At 43.0% G+C, this 22,144-nt stretch overlaps 1 protein-coding gene across 1 annotated transcript in view; it reads left to right on the top strand.

Annotated features, from left to right (window-relative positions):
* The first annotated feature begins 395 nt into the window (after positions 1-395).
* HEXA (hexosaminidase subunit alpha) overlaps positions 396-22,144 on the top strand; it is a 38,038-nt gene continuing 16,289 nt past the window's right edge. The window contains exons 1-4 of the mRNA XM_003413924.4: positions 396-692; positions 19,070-19,162; positions 20,257-20,322; positions 22,013-22,059. Coding sequence (XP_003413972.1) covers positions 440-692; positions 19,070-19,162; positions 20,257-20,322; positions 22,013-22,059 — 459 coding nt within the window. The 5' untranslated portion in view covers positions 396-439. The remainder of the gene's footprint in view (positions 693-19,069; positions 19,163-20,256; positions 20,323-22,012; positions 22,060-22,144) is intronic.

The raw sequence follows: 22,144 nt of genomic DNA on the forward strand, positions 1-22,144 counted from the left end.
TGGAATGTCCTTTTCTCCCAGTCAGCCTGTCAAGCTCTTATTCATAGTTCAAGATTCAGCCTAGAAGTCCTTTCTCTGGGAAACTTTCTTTCCTGCTTGTCCACTAGCCTCCCCAGCTTGCGTTTTACAGGGTAGTGAGCTTCGTAGTTTTATTACTTGTAGGTGTGGATCTGTGGTGATAAATTATTTACAGCTTCACCAGGCCTGTGAGCCTTCTGAGCACTGGGGCCATAGCAGATGCCCAGCTCAAATCGGTGGCACGAGCAGGAGCTCCACCTTCACGCCGGGAACCCAAGGACCGGTGGAGTCCGTGGTCCCGGCGGCCGTCGCCGCGGAGCTGCCTCGGGTCACGTGACGCGCCGATTGTCACGCGGGCGCCTCTCACCTGACCAGGGGCTCACGTGGCCCACCCCGCTAGGGGAGAAGGGACCGGCGGGCAATGGCCGGCTCCACGCTTTGGTTCTCGCTGCTGCTGGCGGCAGCGACCGCTGGGCCGGCGACGGCCCTATGGCCTTGGCCCCAGTACATCCAAACCTCCGACCAGCGCTACGCCGTTTTGCCGAAGAACTTCGACTTCCGGTACCACGCCGGCTCTGCCGCTAAGCCCGGCTGCTCCGTCCTCGACCAGGCCTTCCAACGCTACCGTCACCTGCTCTTCCACTCGGCGTCTGACTCCCCCACTGGCCGCACAGGTGAGTCAGACCTGCCCCGCCTGGCTTCGGGCCCCGAGAGAGCCTGACTTGGGCACCTACCCCTCCCCCAACCGCTTAAGCGCCCTTCTTTGGGCTTTCGTTCAACCCTGTGATCACAGGCACTCCACTTCCTCTTACCGTCTTTCTCCAGTTTTCGTCTCAGGCTCCCCAAGCTTTAGTTCCTCCATCTCCATTTACTTTCTTTACCGAGATGACCTCTGGGGCCATATTTATCCGGAATTCTCCCCTCGGGCTGCATTAGATTTTCAATTAAAAAAAAAAAAATGTTTACTGTAGGGCTACAGTTTAATCAGGATATCAAATTACTAAAATATTGTGCCAGTAAACATCTGAGGTAATCCATATGACCGTGTTCAAGTGGAACAGGGTCCAAGAGAGGCTGTGACCAGGGCTAGGTAGAGATCAGAGAAGACACCCAAAATTGGTGAGACAAGACATGAGAAACTATTAACCTATGCAAAATTATGCAAAAGTGTCTGGCACATAGCAGATGTTCAATAAATATTTAAACTGTGAGAGGAATCATAGAACCCTTCCGTAAGGAAGTGAATTTGGAGCAGCCACTTAAAGGAAGTAGAGTATGTAACGGGACAGGACTGAAAGAAGAGTACGCCAAGTAGGAAGAAAGGCTTGAGCAGACACAAAGGATTATGGTTGAGCTGAAGTGCTGGACTGGTGTGTGTGTTCAGGGTAGGGGTTAGGGAGAGTTTAGGGTTGAAGTGAAGAGTCAGTAGTGGTTTGAATATTAGTTCCACATAATATGGCAGGGGCTAGCAATTTTCTTTGAGGCAGTTATCAGTGGTGAAAATTGTGTTTGAGGATAATTATTCCACAGCCAATTGATGAGTAGAATCAGCAACTTAAAGGAATAAAATCCTAGTCTAGGGGCTTAAAATACAGAGTTTTCTTGGTAATCTCCTGGAATCTAGTTCTCTGGTTGTGTTGGTATCGGTGTTTATTTGAGAGGAATCCACCTTTATGGTTGCATCATATGGTAACATCATCTTTGTGTATTTCAAGTGTGCTTGAATTACTTTCACAAAATTTCTCATTTAGTATATAGAATTACAAGTATTTAATAAATATATGGCACTTAGACAGTGACAGATGATCTTAGGGAAAGAAATAGAATCTTGACATCATAGTTCCTAACTGGTAAAATGCATTAGGCTGGGGAGGATGAAAGGCCTGATGTTGAGTGTAGTGGATCACATATTTCTCCTACTCTTTCACTATGTGTAAGGAGTTACTTCACTATGTTAATATGTGTAAATAACATAGTGCCTGAAACAAGACTGGCACTCAGAATATGTTTATTTTGGCCATAGAACAGTTAGGGCCTAGCTTGTATGAAAAACAGACCTGTCATCTAATGGATATGTGCCTCTCCTTGTGTGGGGCACTCTGGATGTCACAAGAAAAGTATTAGACTTGCCCAAGCTCTGCAGTCCTGTTGGAGAAATAAAAAACAGAAGTACATAATGTATGTTCCACTACTATTCATAAGGTTTTCACTGAACAATTCTTTTTAGAAGTAGATTGCCAGGTCCTTCTTCCTAGTCTGTATTAGGCTGAAGCTTCCCTGAAACCTGTCCACCCAGGGTGACCCTGCTGGTATTTGACATACAGGTTGCAAAGCTTCCATTATCACAGCCACACACAAGCCACCACAGTATGACAAACTGACAGACGCATCAGTTAAAACAAGGCCAAGGACCAACTGTGGAACAGACCATCAATTGCACATATGCAAGTTCAAGTCAAAGTTGAAGAAAAGTAGAACAAGTCCACGAGAGCCAAAGTACAACCATGAGTATATCACACCTGAATTTAGAGATCATGTCAAGAATAAATTTGATGCATTGAACACTGATGACAGAATACCAGGTGAGTTGTAGAATGACATCAAAGATGTCATACATGAAGAAAGCAAGAGGTCATTAAAAAGACAGGAAAGAAAGAGAAGATCAAAATGGATTTCAGAAGAGACTCTGAAAATTTCTCTTGAACATTGAGTAGCTAAGCGGAAAGAAGAAATGACAAAGTAAAAGAGCTGAACAGAAGATTTCAAAGGGTGGCTCGAAAAGACAAAGTAAAGTATTATAATAACATGTACAAAGAACTGGAGATAGAAAACCAAAAGGGAAGAACATCGTCAGCATTAGCAAAAGAACCAAAGAAAAAATTCAAGCCTAAAGTTGCAGTATTGAAGGATTCTATGGGGAAAATATTGAATGACACAGGGAACATCGAAAGAAGATGGAAGAAATACAGAGTCACCATACCAAAAAGAATTGGTTGATGTTCAGCCATTTCAGGAGGTACCATATGGACAAGAATCAATGGTACTGAAGGAAGAAGTCCAAGCTGCACTGAAGGCATTGGCAAAAAACAAGGCTCCAGGAATTGATGGAATACCAATTGAGATGTTTCGACAAAGGGATGCAGTGCTGGAATTGCTCACTTGTCTACGCCAAGAAATTTGGAGGACAGTTACCTGATCAACCAAGTGGAACAGATCCATATCTGTACCCATTCCAAAGAAAGGTGATCCAACAGAACGCAGAAATTATTGAACAATAGCATTAATGTCACGTGCAGGTAAAATTTTGCTGAAGATCAGTTGAAAGTGGCTGCAGCAGTATATCGACAGGGAACTGCCAGAAATTCAAGCTGGATTCAGAAGAGGACATGGAACAAGGGATATCATTGCTGATGTCAGATGGATCGTGGCTGAAAGCAGAGAATAGCAGATAGATATTTACCTGTGTTTTATTGACTGTGCAAAGGCATTCGACTGTGTGGATCATAACAAATTACGGTTAACATTGTGAAGAATGGGAATTCCAGAACACTTAATTGAGCTCATGAGGAACCTGTACTTAGACCAAGAAGCAGTCATTTGAACAGAACAAGGGGATACTGTGTGGTTTAAAGTCAGGAAAGATGTGTGTCAGGGTTGTATCCTTTCACCATACTTATTCAATCTGTATGCTGAGCAAATAATCTGACACCTGGACTATATGAAGAAGAACGTGGCATCAGAATTGGAGTAAGACTCATTAACAACCTGTGTTATGCAGATGACACAACCTTGCTTGCTGAAAGTGAAGTGGACTTGAAGCACTTACTGATGAAGATCAAAGACCACAGCCTTCAGTATGGATTACACGTCAACATAAAAAAAAAAAAAAAAAACCTCACAGCTGGACCAATAAGCAACATCATGATAAACAGAGAAAAGATTGAAGTTGTCAAGGATTTCATTTTACTTGGATCCACAATCAACGCCCGTGAAAGCAGCAGTCAAGAAATCAAAGGACGCACTGCATTGGGCAAATCTGCTGCAAAAGATCTCTTTAAAGTGTTAAAAACCAAAGATGTCACTTTAAGGACTAAGGTGTGCCAGACCAAAGCCATGGTGTTTTCAGTTGACTCATATGCATGTGAAAGCTGGACAGTGAGTAAGGAAGACTGAAGAAGGATTGATGTCTTTGAATTATGGTGTTGATGAAGAATGTTGAATATACCATGGACTGGCAGAAGAACGAACAAACCTGTATTGGAAGAAGTACAACCAGAATGCTCATTAGAAACAAGGATGGTGATACTTTGACTCACATACTTTGGCCACATGTTGTCAAGAGGACCGAGTCCCTGGAGAAGGGCGAGTCCCTGGAAAAAAACATCATGATTGGTGAAGTAGAGGGTCAGGAAAAAAGAGGAAGACCCTCAGCGAGATGGATTGACACAGTGGCTACAACAGTGGGCTCAAGCCTAACGATTGTGAGGATGGCGCAGGAGCATGCAGTGTTTTGTTCTGTTGTACATAGGGTCGCTATAAGTCGGACCCACTCAACGGCATCTACCAGCAACAGCGATATACTGTATGGTAAAATTCTCAAAGGATAAATAGGTTCATTCCTATACTTCTAAATTAAACCTTCACCTCTGTTGCTGTAGAGCTGCAGTTTAATCAAGTAAATAGAAATGGGGAGGTTATGTGACAGTGGGGGTGATGTAAATTCCCTAATGAAAGAGATTGAGAGCCAGAAGAGGAACTCAATAAGACACTTCAATTTTATTACCTTCCTGTGAATGAATTTATGTTATTAGTTGGAGGTTTTTGTCCATTGAGAGATAATGAAAACTTGTTTGAATGAACAGTTACCAAAGACATGCAGGTAACTTCCTTCTTTGTTCTTCCCATGAAGTCTTCCCTTTGGGACATAGTTTCCTGTGGAGGCTTTCCTGTGACTTTGAGCTATATTTAACTCCATTTCTGCAAAAACAACTATGAAACAGTGGAGGGGAAAACAGTATCGCCCAGGCCCAAGCCAGAATGTATTTCCCTATAGGGCTGATTTTAATAAAGAAAACCACAAATCCAAGTTAAATCTTAGCTAGTAGGTTTCTGTCCCCTTCCTCCAGATATTTTCCTTATGGACTCTGGGCCAGTGTTTTTTTTAATGCAACACAACTTCTTGTTTTGATCTAACCTGGAAGTCAGTGGAATATTTACCTCTCTTTTCTGAAAAACAAGTCTGGTACTGAGATTTGATTGTATTCTGAGTTCACCTTCAAGGATTGGCTGTAGTCCTAGCAATTGCTAAATGGTCTGTGAAGGTGTTTAGTGTTTAGTACCTGTCTGTCATTGAGAGATGTTTCCCTCATCATTGTTGTTTTCTGTCATTGAGGGATGATTGGAGGGTGTGTGTTGCATGTTGTTGAACCTGTTAAATGGATTATTTTAGGTTCTAAATACTTGAGTGAATTTAGTCTTCTGTTTCGATTATTAAGCCACATCCTGTTTGCTTAGATCAAAGACCTGATCATTTGGAATGGCAGCTTCTAATGGTCAACCTCCAGTTGCTGCACATATTTATTTGGGTGCTTGATGGAACTGTTAAACCTCCAGTTGTCCAGGTAAAGTAGCTAAATCTGATTGTGTCATGACTTTTCCTGAAACCAGTTGATTGAAGCCATAGTACTTAATGGATTTTGTAAGGTTCCCGTCCTGTTTACACACCCATGTCTGTGAGTTACTTGGGATGCCATTATCTCAGAGCAAAATAAATCCCACGCCCTTCCTCAGCCCTTCTGTTCTAGAATGGAAATAAGATTATTATATGAGTATCTGGATCCTTCTGCATCCATTACTGGTATTGCTCACCCTCAGATATTAAAGTGACTAAGTTAATAAAAACAGCTTAATTAAAGTGACATAGTTTTTATAACCCAAATCTCCTAAAATACCTCCTGTAACCATTACTTCTATTACTATTCATGACACATAGCAGATAACTAGTAATTATTTGTTGGACATATTAATTTAAAAGGGCTACTTTGTGGAGCAGTTCGTAAGAAGGCTTCATGGCTTTTGTTTTTTTCTGAGATATCAAAAAGGAGATGATTTGCAGATTTGCATTTAAGATTGCCTTTCCTTTCAAGTTTCAAATTTGGAGTCTAAGCAGGGGATTGCAGGGAAAGGAGAATCGTATTATGCTGTGGTCCCAACTCATAATGCTCTTATCTCTACACAAAATTGGAAATGCATCAGGAATGCATCTAGGGACTTCAGAGAGAAATGCACATAAAGTCAGGCAGCTGGGCTGGGAAGAAAGGGTAAAGGTTATTAGTACATGTGCTCTAACTGAGCCAGTGGCCAGGATACTTTAACCTTCCCTAAGACAATTTTTTTTTTTTTTTTAAGACAAGACAAGGCATATTTGCACAGAAGACTTGGTTTATTGTTTTAATAGCAAAGAGGAAGAAGGTAATGCAGGAAGACAGTTTTATAGTAGAAGTATTTCTCTTGTAAAAGAATATGTGGGGGATGGAGGGGAGGAGACTTACAGTGATGAGTATGTTGTCTTTGGAAAGGATACATGTAGCAGGGGCATAGTTTTTAGCCAAGGGGTAAAATAATTGTCCAGTTCCATTTTGAATCTCAGGGCCTAGCTTATCTTGGCCTGGAGCCCTCATCCAGCCTCTCTTCTCACACCTCTGTGGAGGTGGGAGAGGTGTATGTTTGAAAGGGTTTTCTGTGATCTGCCTCAAGGTTTATGGATCTACAGACCATTGTAATAGAGAAATAGATTTGATTTTCCTCTCATTACTGGAGCAGTTCTGTGTCACGTTGGGTCACTATGAGTCAAAAATCGACTCCACAAAGCTCCATACACACATCCAAACTCCCTGAGAGACCGAATTCCTGGGCTGAGGGTGTGGGGACCATGGTCTTGGGGAACATCTAGCTCAACTGGCATAACATAGTTTATAAAGAAAATGTTCTATATTCTACTTTGGTGAGTAGCGTCTAGGGTCTTAAAAGCTTGTGAGCGGCCATCTAAGATACTCCACTGGTCTCACTCCATCTGGAGCGAGGGAGAATGACGAAAACCAAAGACACAAGGGAAAGATTAGTCCAAAGGACTAATGGACCACAGCTACCACAGCCTCCACCAGACTGAGTCCAGCACAACTAGATGGTATCCAGCTTACCACCACTGACTGCTCTGGCAGGGATCACAATACAGGATTCTGGACAGAGCTGGAAAAAAATGTAGAACTAAATTCTAACTCATAAAAAAGACCAGTCTTACTGGCCTGACAGACTGAAGAAACCCCTAGAGTATGGCCTACCAGATTCCCTTTTAGCTCAGTAATGAAGTCACTCCTGAGGTTCACTCTTCAGCCAAAGATTAGACAGGACCATGAAATAAAACAGGACTAAAGGGGCACACCAGCCCAGGGGTAAGGACTGGAAGGCAGGAGGGGACAGGAAAGCTGGTAATAGGGAACCCAAGATCGAGAAGGGAGGAGAGTGTTGACATGTTGTGGGGCTGGTAACCAGTGTCACAAAAAATATGTGTACTAATTGTTTAATGAAAAGCTAGTTCTGTAAACCTTCATCTAAAGTACAATAAAAAAAAAAAAAAAAAGACTCCACAGCACCTAATGACATCACTATTGGCTGTAGTGAATGAGACCCATTAGTGGTCCAGGAACATCAGTCTTCTCTCTTTCATTTCCTTTGCTTCTGTTTTAAGATGTGGCATTGTTTGAGCTCCCTGGCCGTGCACTCAGCCCTGAGCCCCAACCAACAGTGGTGTGCTAGCATTATGTCCACATCTTGAGGTTGTTTGAGCCTTGAGTATAGTGTAGATCTCTTTCTTCTGGGAGTGTATGCTCAAAGGTAGGAAGTGTGGGTGCTTGTCAGCTTGGGTGCCAGTACGCAGACCTCCCCTTCTGTTGTACGGCTCTTGGGACTGAATCGAGGGAGATGGCTTACCAGGTACACTGTGTCCTAGGTGAAAAGTTTAACTACTCTACCATTTGACCTGTTCTGGCAGTCACTAGTGCTAGAATTCTGCATTTGTGGCTTTGTTCTTCGGACTGGGGCTGCAGTGCTTTACTGGAATAGATTCAGAGTTGGGCTTTCAAGCTCGCGTCTCTTGTTGGTGTGACAGCCTATTTGCCGTACAGAATGGCATCACACAGTAGTGGAGCTTCCAGGCTTCTGTAAGAAGCTCATAAAAATACTTTCGGGGAAGCTGCCTCTGTGATACAGCTATACCACAAGGAACCCTGCAGCAGGGTTCCTCTGGCAAAGTGATGGAATGAAGGTTTGCTGTGGCAAAACTGACATATTTTTGTTAATTTTGGCTGATAAGGAAAAAGGAAGTAGAAAATGGAAGGAACCTAGTATTTATTGAGTGCCTGGCACTTGACCTGTGTTATTTTCTTTAGTCTTCTGATAACCCTGTGAAGTCGGTGTTACCCCATCTTTCAGAACTGAGGCTCCTAGAAGCTAAGTAGCATGACCAGGCTTTCACAGCTAGCAGTGGTGGAGTAGAAATTCCTGGCAGCTGGGTTCATCTACAAAGATTTTGCTCTTCTCACTGTGTAATCTTGGAGCAGAGTCATAAATACCTTCTTCAAATATTTACCAATTAGCGATTTGGAAAACTATTGGCCTCTGGTAGGATTAGGTCTTGCTGACCTCTTAGTGTTAATACTTCAAATAGTAACTTCTAACATCTAATTGCTTATTCATTAGCACTCCAGTGATGTATATTTTTATCCCCAACCCATTGTTATCAGATTCTAGTAGCCATCATCCTTCCTTCCATCCATCCATCCATCCATCCATCCATCCATCCATCCATCCATCCGCCATCCATCTAGCCATCCATCCATCCTTAATACAAGTAGTATTTATTAAGCAACTATAATTTGTCAGTAGCACTAGGTCCAAAGAATATTTCATTGAACTGCCCCGTTCTTAAAGAATTTACACAATAGTTAAGTGCTTGACTGCTAATAGAAAGGTCCAGGGTTTGAACCCAACAGCTGCTCAATGGAAGAAAAGACCTGGTGACCTGCTTCTGTAAAGATTACAGCCTAGGAATCCCTATGAGGTAGTTCTACTCTGTCCTGTAGGGTCGCTATGAATCGGAATCAACTTGACAGCACACAACAACAACAGTAGTAGGCATAGAGATATACAATAAAGTGTGATTTTTGCTATGATAAGGGAAGTACATGGTGCTTTGGGAGTGCGGAGGAGGAACATCTGGCCCAAATGTGTGTAGGGGGGTGGGGAGGGGAGATGAGCCTGTTGAGAACCCTTTCTTGGAAGAAGAACTGTCTAATTAGACCTGAAAGTAAGACTTGGTGGGAGTGGAGGTAGTATTCCAGATAGAAAAAACTGGGAGGGCGGGGGGAGGCCTTCAGGCAAGAAACCGTACCATATTCAAGAAACTGAAGGTCAGTATGTTTGAAGCATACCTACAGTTCTAGAGTGGATAACCAGTTCTGAAACTAGAGAGGGGGTAGAGGCAAGGCTATGAAATGGCCTAGTGAACCATGGTCAGGAAGGTGAACTTTATCCTAAGATCAAGGAAGGCCAGTAAAGGCCATTAACCAGGATAAGTGATATGACTAAACTTGGGGAGCATAGGTTGGTGAGGAACAGGACTAGAGGCAGGAGACCCAGTTAAAAAGGCTGTTACTGTGGTCTAGGTAAGAGGTAATAGTAGCTGAACTAGGTCAATGGCTGTAGCGACAGAGAAAACTAGATAGATTAAAATGAAATTTAGGAGGTGGAGTGTTTGGAAGTGGAGAGTAATACACAGGGGAAGGTCCTGAGGATGACTCCCAAATATCTGATTTAACAATTTGGATGTATTCTGCCACCATTCACAAAGACAAGGGACATAGTAGGCAAGGAAGGGAAAGGAGGGAAAAAGGACAGAGAGAGAGATGGATTGATTTAAGAGGTTGAGAGGTAGGCATACGAATCATAAAGTAAGTTTGATTTTGGCCATGCTGAATGTGAGGTATTTAGAGTCCAGCTGACAGTTAACTACATGGTACTGAAGCTTGGGAGAATGAGTTTGAATATTTCCAAGGGATAAGAAGATTCAAAAGGTGACCATGGGACATTGGTTGAGGAGGAAGAGGATGTTGTTGGATAACTTCTAAGCCAGAACATGGCGTGTTAGTTCTTCCTCTTGAGTATTGAAATCATCTAGGCTGATAGCTGGTCTTGGGGCAGAGAGGAAGTCTGGGACCAGGCTCCAAAGTCTTGAGTAAATAAAGAAGAGTGACCAGGAAGTTGCAGAGGGTTGTAACAAGGACAGGCTAAACATTTTATACTGGATGATATGAGCCTCAGAAGAGAAGTGTTGTTTTGTTTTGTTTTCCCCTCACTTAGTGGTAGAGAATGGATGACTTGGAAGCAGCCCCATCTCTTGACCCTAGGATGTGAGAAGGAGCCACCTCTCAGAGCAGATCGTAGAAGTGGTGTTCCTGGAAAGGGCCAGACTTCAGTTAAGGAGGAGGTAGAAGAGGTTAAGGATGTTGATAGTTAAATAACCATGGAGTGGAGTTCCAGAGGGTTTGCAGGGTGAGTGTACTACAGGAGGATTGAAGAGAAAAGAGGAAACAACATTTATGTGAATAGGAGTCCAGGATCAGAAATGAGCAGAGGGGTTTGTATCTTAGGCAAAGTGACAGAAGGTGGTAGATTTCCCTGACTGTAAGGTTGCCAATAAAACAAGTTCCAGAGACAAGACGAGTTCATGTATATATGCGAATTTAATGTATGATAAAGAAAGTGTTTCCTACCAGAAGTGAAAAGATACGTTGTTAATAAATAAATAGTGATGATTCGTTATCCATTTGGAAAAAAATTAAATTAGACCCTTACTTCATGTCAAACACAAAAGTAAACTCCAGGTAGATTAAAGATCTAAAGGTAAAAAATACACCATAAATATCTTCAAAGGAAATAAAAGAGATTATTCATATAATCACAGGGGTAGAAGAGACTTTTTGGAGCAAGCCTATAAAGGAAACCATGAAGGAAAAGGCTAACAGATTTGACTACATAAAAACTAAAGTGAAAGAAACCATAACATTAAAAAATAAAGGATAAACTGTGGCACATATTTGCAGTCTTGAAATACAAAGCTTTCTCTAAAAGACTTTACAAATCAATAAAAAAAATTAACTCAGGAAATATAAATTAAAACAATGGTGTATTTTTTATCTATCAGACTGGAAATGATGAAGAAGAATTGAGACTGTCTAGTATTGGAAAAAAAAAATTTTTTTTTTTTTGGAAGGACGCAGTGAGATGGGCCCATATAAGTTGGTTGAGGTATAAACCAGTGTAATAATTTGGAAGAGTAATTTGGCAATATCAAAACCAAAAATGTTCATATCTTTGACCTAGCATTTCTACCTTTAGAAATTTATCATACAGAAACGTCTCAGAACTGATAAAACACACACATATATAAATACATATATAAAATATATAACATAGGTTGTATATATGTGTACATACACCCTGGTGGCAGAGTAGTTAAGAGTTCGGCTGCTAACCTAAAGGTTGGCAGTTCAAACTCAACAGCCTCTCCTTAGAAACCCTATAGGGCATTTCAACTCTGTCCTATAGGGTTGCTTTAAGTCGGAAATGACTCTGTGGCACCCAACAACAAAAACAACACACGTATATGGAAGGATATTTGTTTACTTGAACATGGTTTATAATATAAAAAATTTAGAAACGTTCCCAAATGTCCATACAGGAGAGAATTTAGGTAAGGTATATACCGTCAATGTAATTCCAGTCAGCAGTTACATATAACCGTGTAGATCTATATGTATTGACATTAAAAGATCTATAAATCATTTTGGCAAGTGGAACAAGTTCCAAAACAATATATGTTAGGATTCCATTTTTGTTTTTAAAATTAATAAATCTTTGTGTTTTGAGAAAATTGGAAGACTGTGTAAAATGTTAACCAAAGTTATCTCTTGGGATTTAGAATTAATAGGGAGATGTTCTCTTTCTAGTGAAGACAAAATAGATTACATTTTCAAAGTAGAGGAAAAGCAAAAGTGTTTACTTAAAAAAAAAAAAAGAAGATGGGTGGAAATGAGAGGGAAGGGAACATTCAGGGTTCCTCTGGGCTGCGTGCATTGTACTTCTGAGTAGCTATTAGTCTCTGGAGGGTGAAGAATCTTGGAAAGCATGGGAGGAGGCACCATGGTCCAGGCTGAATTCACCAGCACTAAGGGGAGGCTCCAGGCTCAGGGCAGTTAGATTCTCAGTCTCCCCTCTTACGGGAATAGATGTGACAAAGGTGGCCTTGCCTCTTCCCCTAGGCACTGCCATGTGCTTTTCCACTGGCTGCTTCACAGGCTTGGAGTACCTTTGCCCCTTTGGTAGCTTGGCAAATCTCAGAGGCTTCCTTTGATGTTAAACCTTTCTCCTCTTTCTGGAGGTAGATATAATGTCTGTCATAGCCCATAGCACACTGTTTTGTCATTGTTTGCATTTGTCTCTCCCACTAGACTGCGAGCTCTGCAAGGGCAGGGACAGGGTTTGCTTTTCTTTTTAACTGCTGCAGCACCTAGCACAGTTCCTGATGCACAGTAAGTGCTCAATATATCTTAGCTGGAATGAAGAAATGAGTAGCAAATGAATGAGTGCAAGGGCTTTCACTGGCTGAGTGTGGGGAGAGGAAGCCAGGATGTGATATATGTAAGGGCGGGAGGAGAAAGAGAACACGGTAGGCCTGGAGAACAAACTTTGATGTCAGTCTCAGAGAGCTGGGGGCAGGGTAGACATGAAAAGTGGGAAGGTGCCAAAGGCTGGGTTGACTTGCCTGCTTTCCACTGCATTAGTCAAGTCAAATGTTGCTTTGTAATCAAAACCAATGTGTTTTCTCCATGCAGCTAGGATTCGGTGAATTAAACACGTTCGTATGGTAGAAATAAGCTTTGCCTCAGGGAGAATCATAGCGAGTGGAGGGAAGGTAAAGATTTATAGTTTCCAAGACCTAATACAGCAGTAAGGTCTCCCTTCCAGAGAAGTGGAAAGACCTGAGTCTGGATTTATGGATTGAGAGGTTTGCAGAACAGTATCTGAGGAGGCGCTTTCTTCTGTATGCCTTGGTTTCTTTCTTTTTTTTTAATTACATTTTTTAAATTTTATTTTTAGTGAAAATATACAGAGCAGAACCCACTCCCATTCTACAATTTCTAGACATAATGATCAGTGGTTTGGGTTACATTCTTTACCTTGTGTCAACATTCTCATTATTTCAGTTCTAATTGTTTCATGCCTTGGTTTCTTCTTACCACCTCCTACCCCAATCCCAGGACTTCAGAAAGACTAGGTTTGGGTATATAACAGTAATATCTACCTTAACTGTTTGCCATTTATGCTTGATTATCATGTAGCACAGTTATTATGCATCCATATCATTAAATGTGCATTTTTTTTTTTTTTTAATTCTAGCATCATTCATTTTTTCAGCAAACATTTATTGAATGACTACCGTGTGTCAGGCACTGGGAATACAAAGACACTGAGATTGGTCCCTGCTGTTGAGGAGCTCACAGTCTAGGTGAGGAGATAGACAAACAGCATGTATTAAGATAAGTGTTACGAAAAAATGTGTGTATACGTTGCTTCCCGATCACATAGGAACATCTCTTAAGAAAGAGTGGGAGAATGGCAGAAGTTTTATCAAAGAAAAACCAGAGCTATTTCTTAATCAAGTGAAATATGGAGGAAATGCAAAGTTTGTTTCAGTTGAAGGAAGTAATGTGTACAAAGAATAAGTAGGGAAACAGGGTGAGAAAACGTGGTACTTTTAGGGTTCCGTAAAGGTTCATTGTGGTACTGTGATAGTCACTGCATCCAAACCAAAAACCAAACCCATTTCCATGGAGTCAATTCCAACTCATAGCGACCCTATAGGACAGAGTAGAACTACCCCGAAAAAGATTTAAGACTAGGGTCCAGGTCATGAGAAAACTTGAAAGTCATCCAGTGCATTCTGGACTCTATCCTGAAAACTAAGGGAGCCAATGAAGTGTTTTAAGCAGAGAATATCATGATTTCATTTTCATATTAAAAAGATAACAGAGGAGAGTGGATTTAAATAGGGGTACATATGGAGGAAGGGAAAGACCAACTGGGAAATTTTTTATAGTCATCCAGGTGAGAAATTATGAGAGCCTAAACTAAGGCATTGTCCTAATGGGGGTGGGAAAATGGTGATACTATTAAGAGTTAATTAAGGATTTTATAAGATTTGATTAGGTCTTTCTTTTTCACTTGTGTAACCTCGGTGCTCAGCACAATGTTTGACACATGGTAGACAGTCAATAAACATTGTTTTGAGTGAATGCATTTGTGACCTAATCAGTAAGGTGGGAGATGCAGGAAAAGGAGATTTTTCTGATCTGAGAAAATCGATATATGATGCTGTTAACAAACAGAGAGCATCAGTCAGGAAAACAAATGATGAGTTCAGTTTTGTATTTAAAATTTGAGGCACTTTTGAGACATCTGCATGGGAGTATATGGGTCTAGAACTCCAGAAGAAAATACAAATTTGAGAGCCAACAGCCTACTGTGGGAATGGATGACTAAAGGAGAAAGAGGGAGGCTGAAACCCTGGGGAACACCAGCATGTAGGGGTTGATGAAAGAAAAGGAGGATGAGGACGTGCATTGAAGGAGTTAGAAGCAAAACTAAGAGAGAGCAGTGTCCCCTAAGCTAGGGGATTTTAGTTTCGAGAAGGTCAGAGGTGTCTAATGCTGCCAGGAAGTCCCAGAAGGACCTCTTGAGTGTCCACTGGATTACCAGCTCTATGGGATTTTTGCCTGTTTTCATCACTGCTGTATCTACAGCACTTGGGACAGCCTGGCACATAGTAAGCACTCAATAAATAACTGTTGAATGAATGAATTAATTAAAAAGAGTCCCTTGAATTTAGCCACAGAACCAATGGACCTTGGTGAAGGCATTTTCAGAGGAGTGGTAAAGGAAACCAGACATAGTGGACTAAGGAGTAGCTAGAACGTAAGGAAGTGGCCACAAAGAGAGGACTTAGGAGGGCCAACTCTGTGAGCATTTAGCATGTGCCAGGCACTGAGCAAAGCACTCTACATGCATTAAATTATTTGATCTTCCCAACAGCCCAGTAAGGTAGGTACTGTCATGATCCCATATTACAGACTGAGGAAACTGCAGCTCAGAGAGGGTAAATCCCTTGCCCGAGGTCCCTCAGCTAGAAAGTGGTGGAGCCAAGATTTGAATCCAGATATGTCTGACTATTGAATTCAGCTCCTAATTGCTTGGCTCTGGTTTCTTTGTGGCGGGAACATGAGAGAAAGAACGACTGAGATGACACGCAGATGAGGTCAGGAAGGCTTGCGAATGTTTAAATGCTGATGGGAAAAAATTAGTAGAAAAAAATAATTTGAAGACTTTGGAGAAAATTTATACTAGAGGAGCCTGAGGAGGGAACCAGAGCACAGGTGAGATAGGGATAGAAGGTTAAGTCGGGTTGCAGGTATTTTTCTCAGAGAAAAGAGGGAAAGATGTAGTGATGGATGGGAGTCCTCTTCTGATGGCCTGCTGAGAGTAAGAGAGGTGAAGATCAAGTTATAGAGACTTGAGGAAAGTGGTACAAGTTGGAAATAGCTGTTGTAGAAAATAGGAAAAAGCAATGGTGGAGAGAGGAGAAGTTTTTCAGGGCAGTATCAAAGACCCAGCAAAGATGGGAGACTGATTTTGCAGCAGCCCAGTCCAATATTCCATGATTCCCACCCTCCCTCCAGGAAGGCACGGAAGCCCAGGGTTGGGGCACTGAAGGCAGATGTTAGATTGATCCAGGGGTAGGGGCTTTGCCCACTGGCTGCAACTAAAGAAAAAGACAGGTTGTCAGGGTATTCGCTAGAATGTCTTTGAGGTGATCGATCGCCTCATCTAGGCCAAACAAGGAAGGAAGTAAAGCCGGGAGAGGACTGAGAAACAGAAAGGAAATGGAAAGGTCATAGTCCTAGAGTCCGGAGGAAGTTCAACAGTAGGAGTTTGGTAGTAAAAGGGTCCTCGTTCTCATGCTTCCATGTCCAGTGTTGACCCATCTGTGATGAATAAAGCAAAATTATGCTAAAAAGGGCTACAAAAGTATGAAACCAAGCATAGCTTATCTCTTCAGAGAAGGGACAGAAGAGGCATGCCAGCAATACTGTTGTTATGTATTTTAAACACTTCTGAACTGTTTGAAATTTTTCAGCTAGTATGTACTATTTTTATAGTAATAATAATTATATATATGTATATAAAGTTCTCTGAACCCAAAGAAAAGAGCAGGTTTCCATGAAAGCAGGGAGGTGAGAGCACTTCCTGGTCATGGCACAGGACCCTGGAATACGAGATCTGTCTGTGGGATCATGAAGTATTAGCTCTGAGGAGGATCAGCAGGAATCTGGTCCCATCCTGCCATTGTTTACAGGGGAGGAAGTGGGAACTCCGAGACTCACTCCGCTTGGCAGCAGCAGAACCAAAACCAACCTTTCCTGATTTCCCAGCCCCATGCTCTGTTTTCCATGCTGCTTCCTGAGCACCTGAGCCTTCAGAACTTCTTGCTTCCCAACGTGGGCTCATTGTGAGTGTGTCTGTCAGATTGCTGGCTGGTGGGGCTGTTTGCCATACCACGGTCCCACGGCTCAATTTACGTTGCAGGATGTAGGTGTGTGTGGAGGCGGTTGTACTGTCCCCTGCCTGTTTCCTGCTCTTCAGAGCTCGGCAAAGTGGCAACTTGGAGGCGGAAAACCACAATGATGAGACTGTTTACATCCTTTTAAATGACCCAATGTCCCTCCTGTTTTGCCAGTTCCCACACTGCACCTTCCCCAGACCTTCTCTCTCATAGTTTGTTTAAGCAGCAGCCTGACCCAGTATCTGCATCTTCTCTATCAGCCCAAGTCCTGATGGGAGCACTTCAGACAGGGCTTCTTCACTATGGGACCCATGGGGGGGCAGGGTGGGGGGCAGGGGGAGAAGGACAGGGTCTTTAGATTAGGGCCATCGTTCTGGAGAAAAGGTCTCTTCATTTCTATCAGTTCTCCAAAGGAGCCTATGACCCTTCCCCGAAAAGACTACTGACCTGGGGAATGAAGCCCAGGTGTATTTTGAAAAAATAAAAATACAACAACAATTAAAAAAGAAAAACATTTAGTATGTTCCCATCTTCCAAGTAACCATTCAGATAAACCTGGTGTTTGTGCAGTCCCTCTTGTTTTGTCTTCAGCACAGTGACCATGGCTCGCATGTGGATTGTTTGAAATTTCTCCTCACTTTGGTAGACTGAGGCCCAGAGGGTTGACCTTAAAGCTCAGGACTTTTGCTCTCTTTTGCTGGCAACCTGGGTAGATATGCAGATGAACTCTCGACACAAGACAGTTGGCTCCTGTGATGTGTGTGGTTGGGAGCTGGGACAAGAAGGCAGAGGGTCCGGGTATAGTTTAAAGAGGGTATTTATTTTTCTGTAATTTTCTTCACCCTGCCCCTAGGATAAGTCCTGCTTGGTGTTTGAGATTAAAGTTGGGTTTGTAGAGACGACGTGTCTCCTTGGGAAGCTTGGAATGACCCTCCGTGTTCTGCTTTGAGGCAGTGGTCTCTGCCTTGAAAGCCTGGTTGTCCTTTTATGTTGTGGGGATGAGTTTCCAGGGTTTAGAATGCAGTTTTGAGTTGGCCTAACACAGAGAAGCCACAAGTTCCCTTCTCCCTGCAGGCTCTGGGCAGGTGATGGTATGAGGATACAGGGTGTTTTCTGAAGAGGGAGGACTATTCATGATGGCACACTAGCCCCCTTTAGACCGGAGAGCTGAGAAGCAGCCATGTGATGCAGTGCCCAGGGGTTTGGACAAGCTTCCTTAAGATGGTTGGGGCTTTTGGGTTCCTTCTGCCTAGAGATGTAATATTTGGGATTCCTATTTGGTTCTGAATTATCTCTCTGCCTTCTGTGGTACCAGTAGGGATATATGTGGCTCAAGGAAAGAATAATGAGACTGTTCATTAAGGTTCAGGTTTGGGGCAGTAGAATCAGGACCCTGCCCCCATGCCCGACGGTCAGAGAGAAGAACTGAGAAGAGACATTGCATTAGGGTTCTGGCTTTGGTATTTTTTTCTCAGTAGACTGGGGTCCAAGAACTATGTTAGATAGTGTGTTGGCCCATGTTGCTTTTCTCTGTTGGGTAGAAGGCTACTCTGAATAGAGAACCTGTTTGGGAAGAGGAGGGAGGGAAGCAGGAAGTGAACATGTCCCTTCTCTGGGGCATCAACTGGATCATCTCAGGGTTCCTCTTAATAGGAGCTCCTGACAGGACCTTCATCTGCTCACATCAGTGCTTGGGCTTTTACAAAATTGGGATCCCTGTGTCCAGAGCCCTCAAGAGCAGTGCTACTTAAAGTACCAGAATGCAATGAGATAAGAAACATACGTACACATCAGAATGTAAATCTGTTCCCTTCATCAAGAAAATTTTGTTATGAAAAATAAGTCAGAATGGTGTGCTTACCTTAACGTAGTTGACATACATTCTGGTGTATTGTAAACTTCCTGTCTAGTCACCACTGTCACAGTTTGCAAATTGGCAGCTAATCTGCAGACAACAGTGCTCTAGAACTGCCTGGAGTTCAGAAATAGTGAATGAGGTCTTGGAATCCTATGCTGGGTACAGCCCAGGAGGAGCCAGAAATATAGGGTCCTGGTTAAGAGCAGGTGCCACCAGATCATTCATAGGTTGGGTGGGTCATTGAGAGAAAAAAGAAGCACAACCAGAGTGAAAAAGTTGATCAGACAACTAGGCCTATGCCAAGGCTGAGGGTAAATGTCATGTCCTCTCTTCCCTTTTATCACAGGCATGGCATGTAAACTGAAGGGACTAGAAATGGGGCCCTCCTAAAGGGCCTTGGTTTTGCCTGTTGCTTCTGTTGACAGATCAGTCACACTGAGTTTACCTTGTCCTTGCAGAAAAGCAATACGCGGCAGAGAAGAATACATTGACTATCTTTGTGGCCACCCCCGGCTGCCACCAGCTGCCTAGTTTGGAGTCAGTGGAGAATTGTAAGTACCACCTCAGTCCCTGTCCTAGAAGACCAAATACTTATCTGGAAATATAACGCTGGATGACCTGGCCTCAGTTGCTGATACTAGGCCTGAAGGCTTCCATGGCTGTAGCTGAGGACCGAGGGTCACCAAGAGCCTACAGCCATAGAAGATGAGTGTTCCCCATGCAGAAGGTCTAACCGGTGTCCGAAGGTTGACTGAGGAACATCACACTGGATGTTTGTGGAGCCCCATAGGATGCCTGTCTTCTGAGCTGAATACGATTCCATTTCCATTTTAGGAATTTGAATACTTTGCTGGTTTTCTCTAAGAGACCCTACACTGGAGACAGAAGGTGTTTTTAGTTGTGGGTGGTACAAATGGTTAAGCACACAACCACTACCCAAAAGGTTGGTAGTTTGAACCTACCTTCAAAAGACAGGCCTGGGGATCTGCTTTCAAAAGGCCTTGAAAACCCTATAGAGCAGTTCTACTCTGCACACATGGGGTTGCCATGAATTGGAATCGACTCATGGCAACTAACTACAACAACACTGAGATGAAACCAAGTCATTAGTCCTGTGATGGCATCCTGTCTTCCCTGAGCAGTAGCATTTGGAAACTTCTTAGTCTTCAAATTGGACCTTCAAGTATTGGCTTCTTCATCACATTCTTGATGAAGTAACTGAAACCGGGAGCAAAGGGGAGAAAGCAAGGTGATTTCAAAGGCCTTGGGAGCATTGTATCCTAGACTCACCCTTCCAAGCATCCCTTTCCCTTTTGCCAATAGGATACTTCATACTTTCAGCTAAGGGCTGGCAGGAATTCATGTTTCTGATGGGGGAAACTGACCTGCAAGACAAGTGGTACTTTGCTGAGACCTGCTTCAGCCTGATCCCTCATCACTCATCATCTCCCAGGGCCTGCAGAGCCAGTGTGCTGACCACACTTCCTCCTGCAGCTGCCCCATTCTGGGGATGTCTCTCCTTTGAAAGATTTTTTAAAATGTGATTTTGCTGTTGTGTTTTAATCCAAGGGTTTAAACAAAACATCTGCTCTATAATCTGAGAGTTGAAAACCTTAACCAAATGGGGTCATTTCTGTCATTTCAGACACCCTGACCATAAATGATGAGCAGTGCTTCCTTCTCTCTGAGACTGTCTGGGGAGCTCTCCGAGGTAACGAGGTGGGACTGATGGTGGGGGAGAGAGAAGGGAGATGTGCAAGGTGGGCAGTGTGGAGTGGGAGGAGGCCAGGACTGGGAGCCAGCAAATACCCATATTTTAGGCCTGCTTTCTTGATGGAGACCTTGAAGGGCAGGCTTGTCTTATAGCTGTCCCTAGATGTTGACAGACTGTAGCCTGTGCAGCAGCTGCTCTCCTGACTGGGCCAGTGAAGGAGCAGTAGGAGACTCTGCAGGCTGATGCTCAGGGTGTGGGCAGCTGGAGGGAGGAGGGACCAGAATCCACCACAAATCCACCTGTCCAGCTCCCACTAAAGACACAGAGAACTGGAAGGTTCTTTAAAAAGAAAAGCTATATCAAAAGAAATAAATGTCCAAAAAAAGAGAAAAGATTTAGTATGATATGTCAAACTATATTATTTCTGGAGAAAAATTTACTAGCTAACAAGCTCCTGCCCTTCCTCTTGGTTTACTGAAAAGATATTTGTTCCTTCCATACAGAATTAGCCAAATACCTCTGCTACTTTTGGTAATCCCTCTGCTGGTGGGTGATGAGGAGAATTCTCACAGAATTCCAAAGCTCGCTTTAGTTTGTCTTCTCTGGCCCCTGCTCCCCCTTCCCTGTGTTTTGGAGAAACAGCACGCTGACTGTCCTTTCTGCCCTCTTGTGAAAGTTCTGATTGGTCAGAACTCTAGGACTCAGAATGCTGGACCTCAGAGTAGTGAGAAACCAAAACCATGTACTATCAATCTTCCTCAAGTTGGGTGCTTAGTGACAGCTAAGGTCTTACAGATTCTTTCATTCTGGAAATTTGAGATGTTAGGAATCCTTTCATAGGCTTCTGCTAGGTTCGCCGAAGTGGGGCCCCAGCTGCTGAGAACGTGTAACATTGAGAACTGAACCCACCCACCTATGGGCCTTGCTGAAATCTGGAAGACTCTGTGTCCAGTGGACTGAACACTTCTTCTGGGGCAGTTGCTGACTGCCACACCTCAGCTCCCTGCAGCTGGAACTCTTCTCAAGCTCTGAAAAGGAAGAGTGGATGTTTCCTTGTCTTCTGTGTCCAACTATGGACCTACACTCCTTGGAAACTCAAGTTTTTGATCTCTTTCCTATAATTCTATCTGGAAGAAGTGAAGGGGCAGCAGATTGGGGACCCCTCTTCTCAACTCCTTTACCTCCTGATGGGTATTATCCATGGAAAGACTTAACCCCTTGAGGCTAGCTGTCCCCGCATCAGTCCTCACAGCACATGTCTTGGTCTCTCTTCTTACTGTCCTCGTGAGTTCAAGGCTCAGGAAATTTGGATAAGAAATTTGGGTTTTAAAGGTGTATGTACTTCATGGAGGGGCACTAAAACTCTTTACACTGCCACCCCCCAAAATAAAATACAAAGTAGAAATGGATACTGGCTTCCTTGTATTCCCTTTACATTCATCATTGAGAATCATCAAGCCCAGACTCTGTCTACTTCTGCTGTGTGCCCAAACGTTGTGCTCTGCTACACCGAGAATCTTCCAGATGGAACCTTCTTTGAAAGATTAAAAAAATGTGATTTTGCTGTTGTGTTTTCATTCAAGGATTTGTACAAAATATCCGCTGTGTAATCTGAGAGTCAAAAACCTTAACCAAATGGGGTCCCCGCCTCCCTGAGTCTTTACTCTGCCTTTTTGCTTCTCTGTAGGTTTGGAGACTTTTAGCCAGCTTATTTGGAGATCTGCTGATGGCACGGTGAGTGCAGGCCCTCAGAAAAGGCTCCTTTTAAGTCTCTGAAGGGGTTGCTCCAATGTTTAGAGTCCTGGAAATATCTTCTTTT

This window comes from Loxodonta africana, chromosome 13 (assembly GCF_030014295.1).
Source record: "Loxodonta africana isolate mLoxAfr1 chromosome 13, mLoxAfr1.hap2, whole genome shotgun sequence".
NCBI lineage: Eukaryota > Metazoa > Chordata > Mammalia > Proboscidea > Elephantidae > Loxodonta > Loxodonta africana.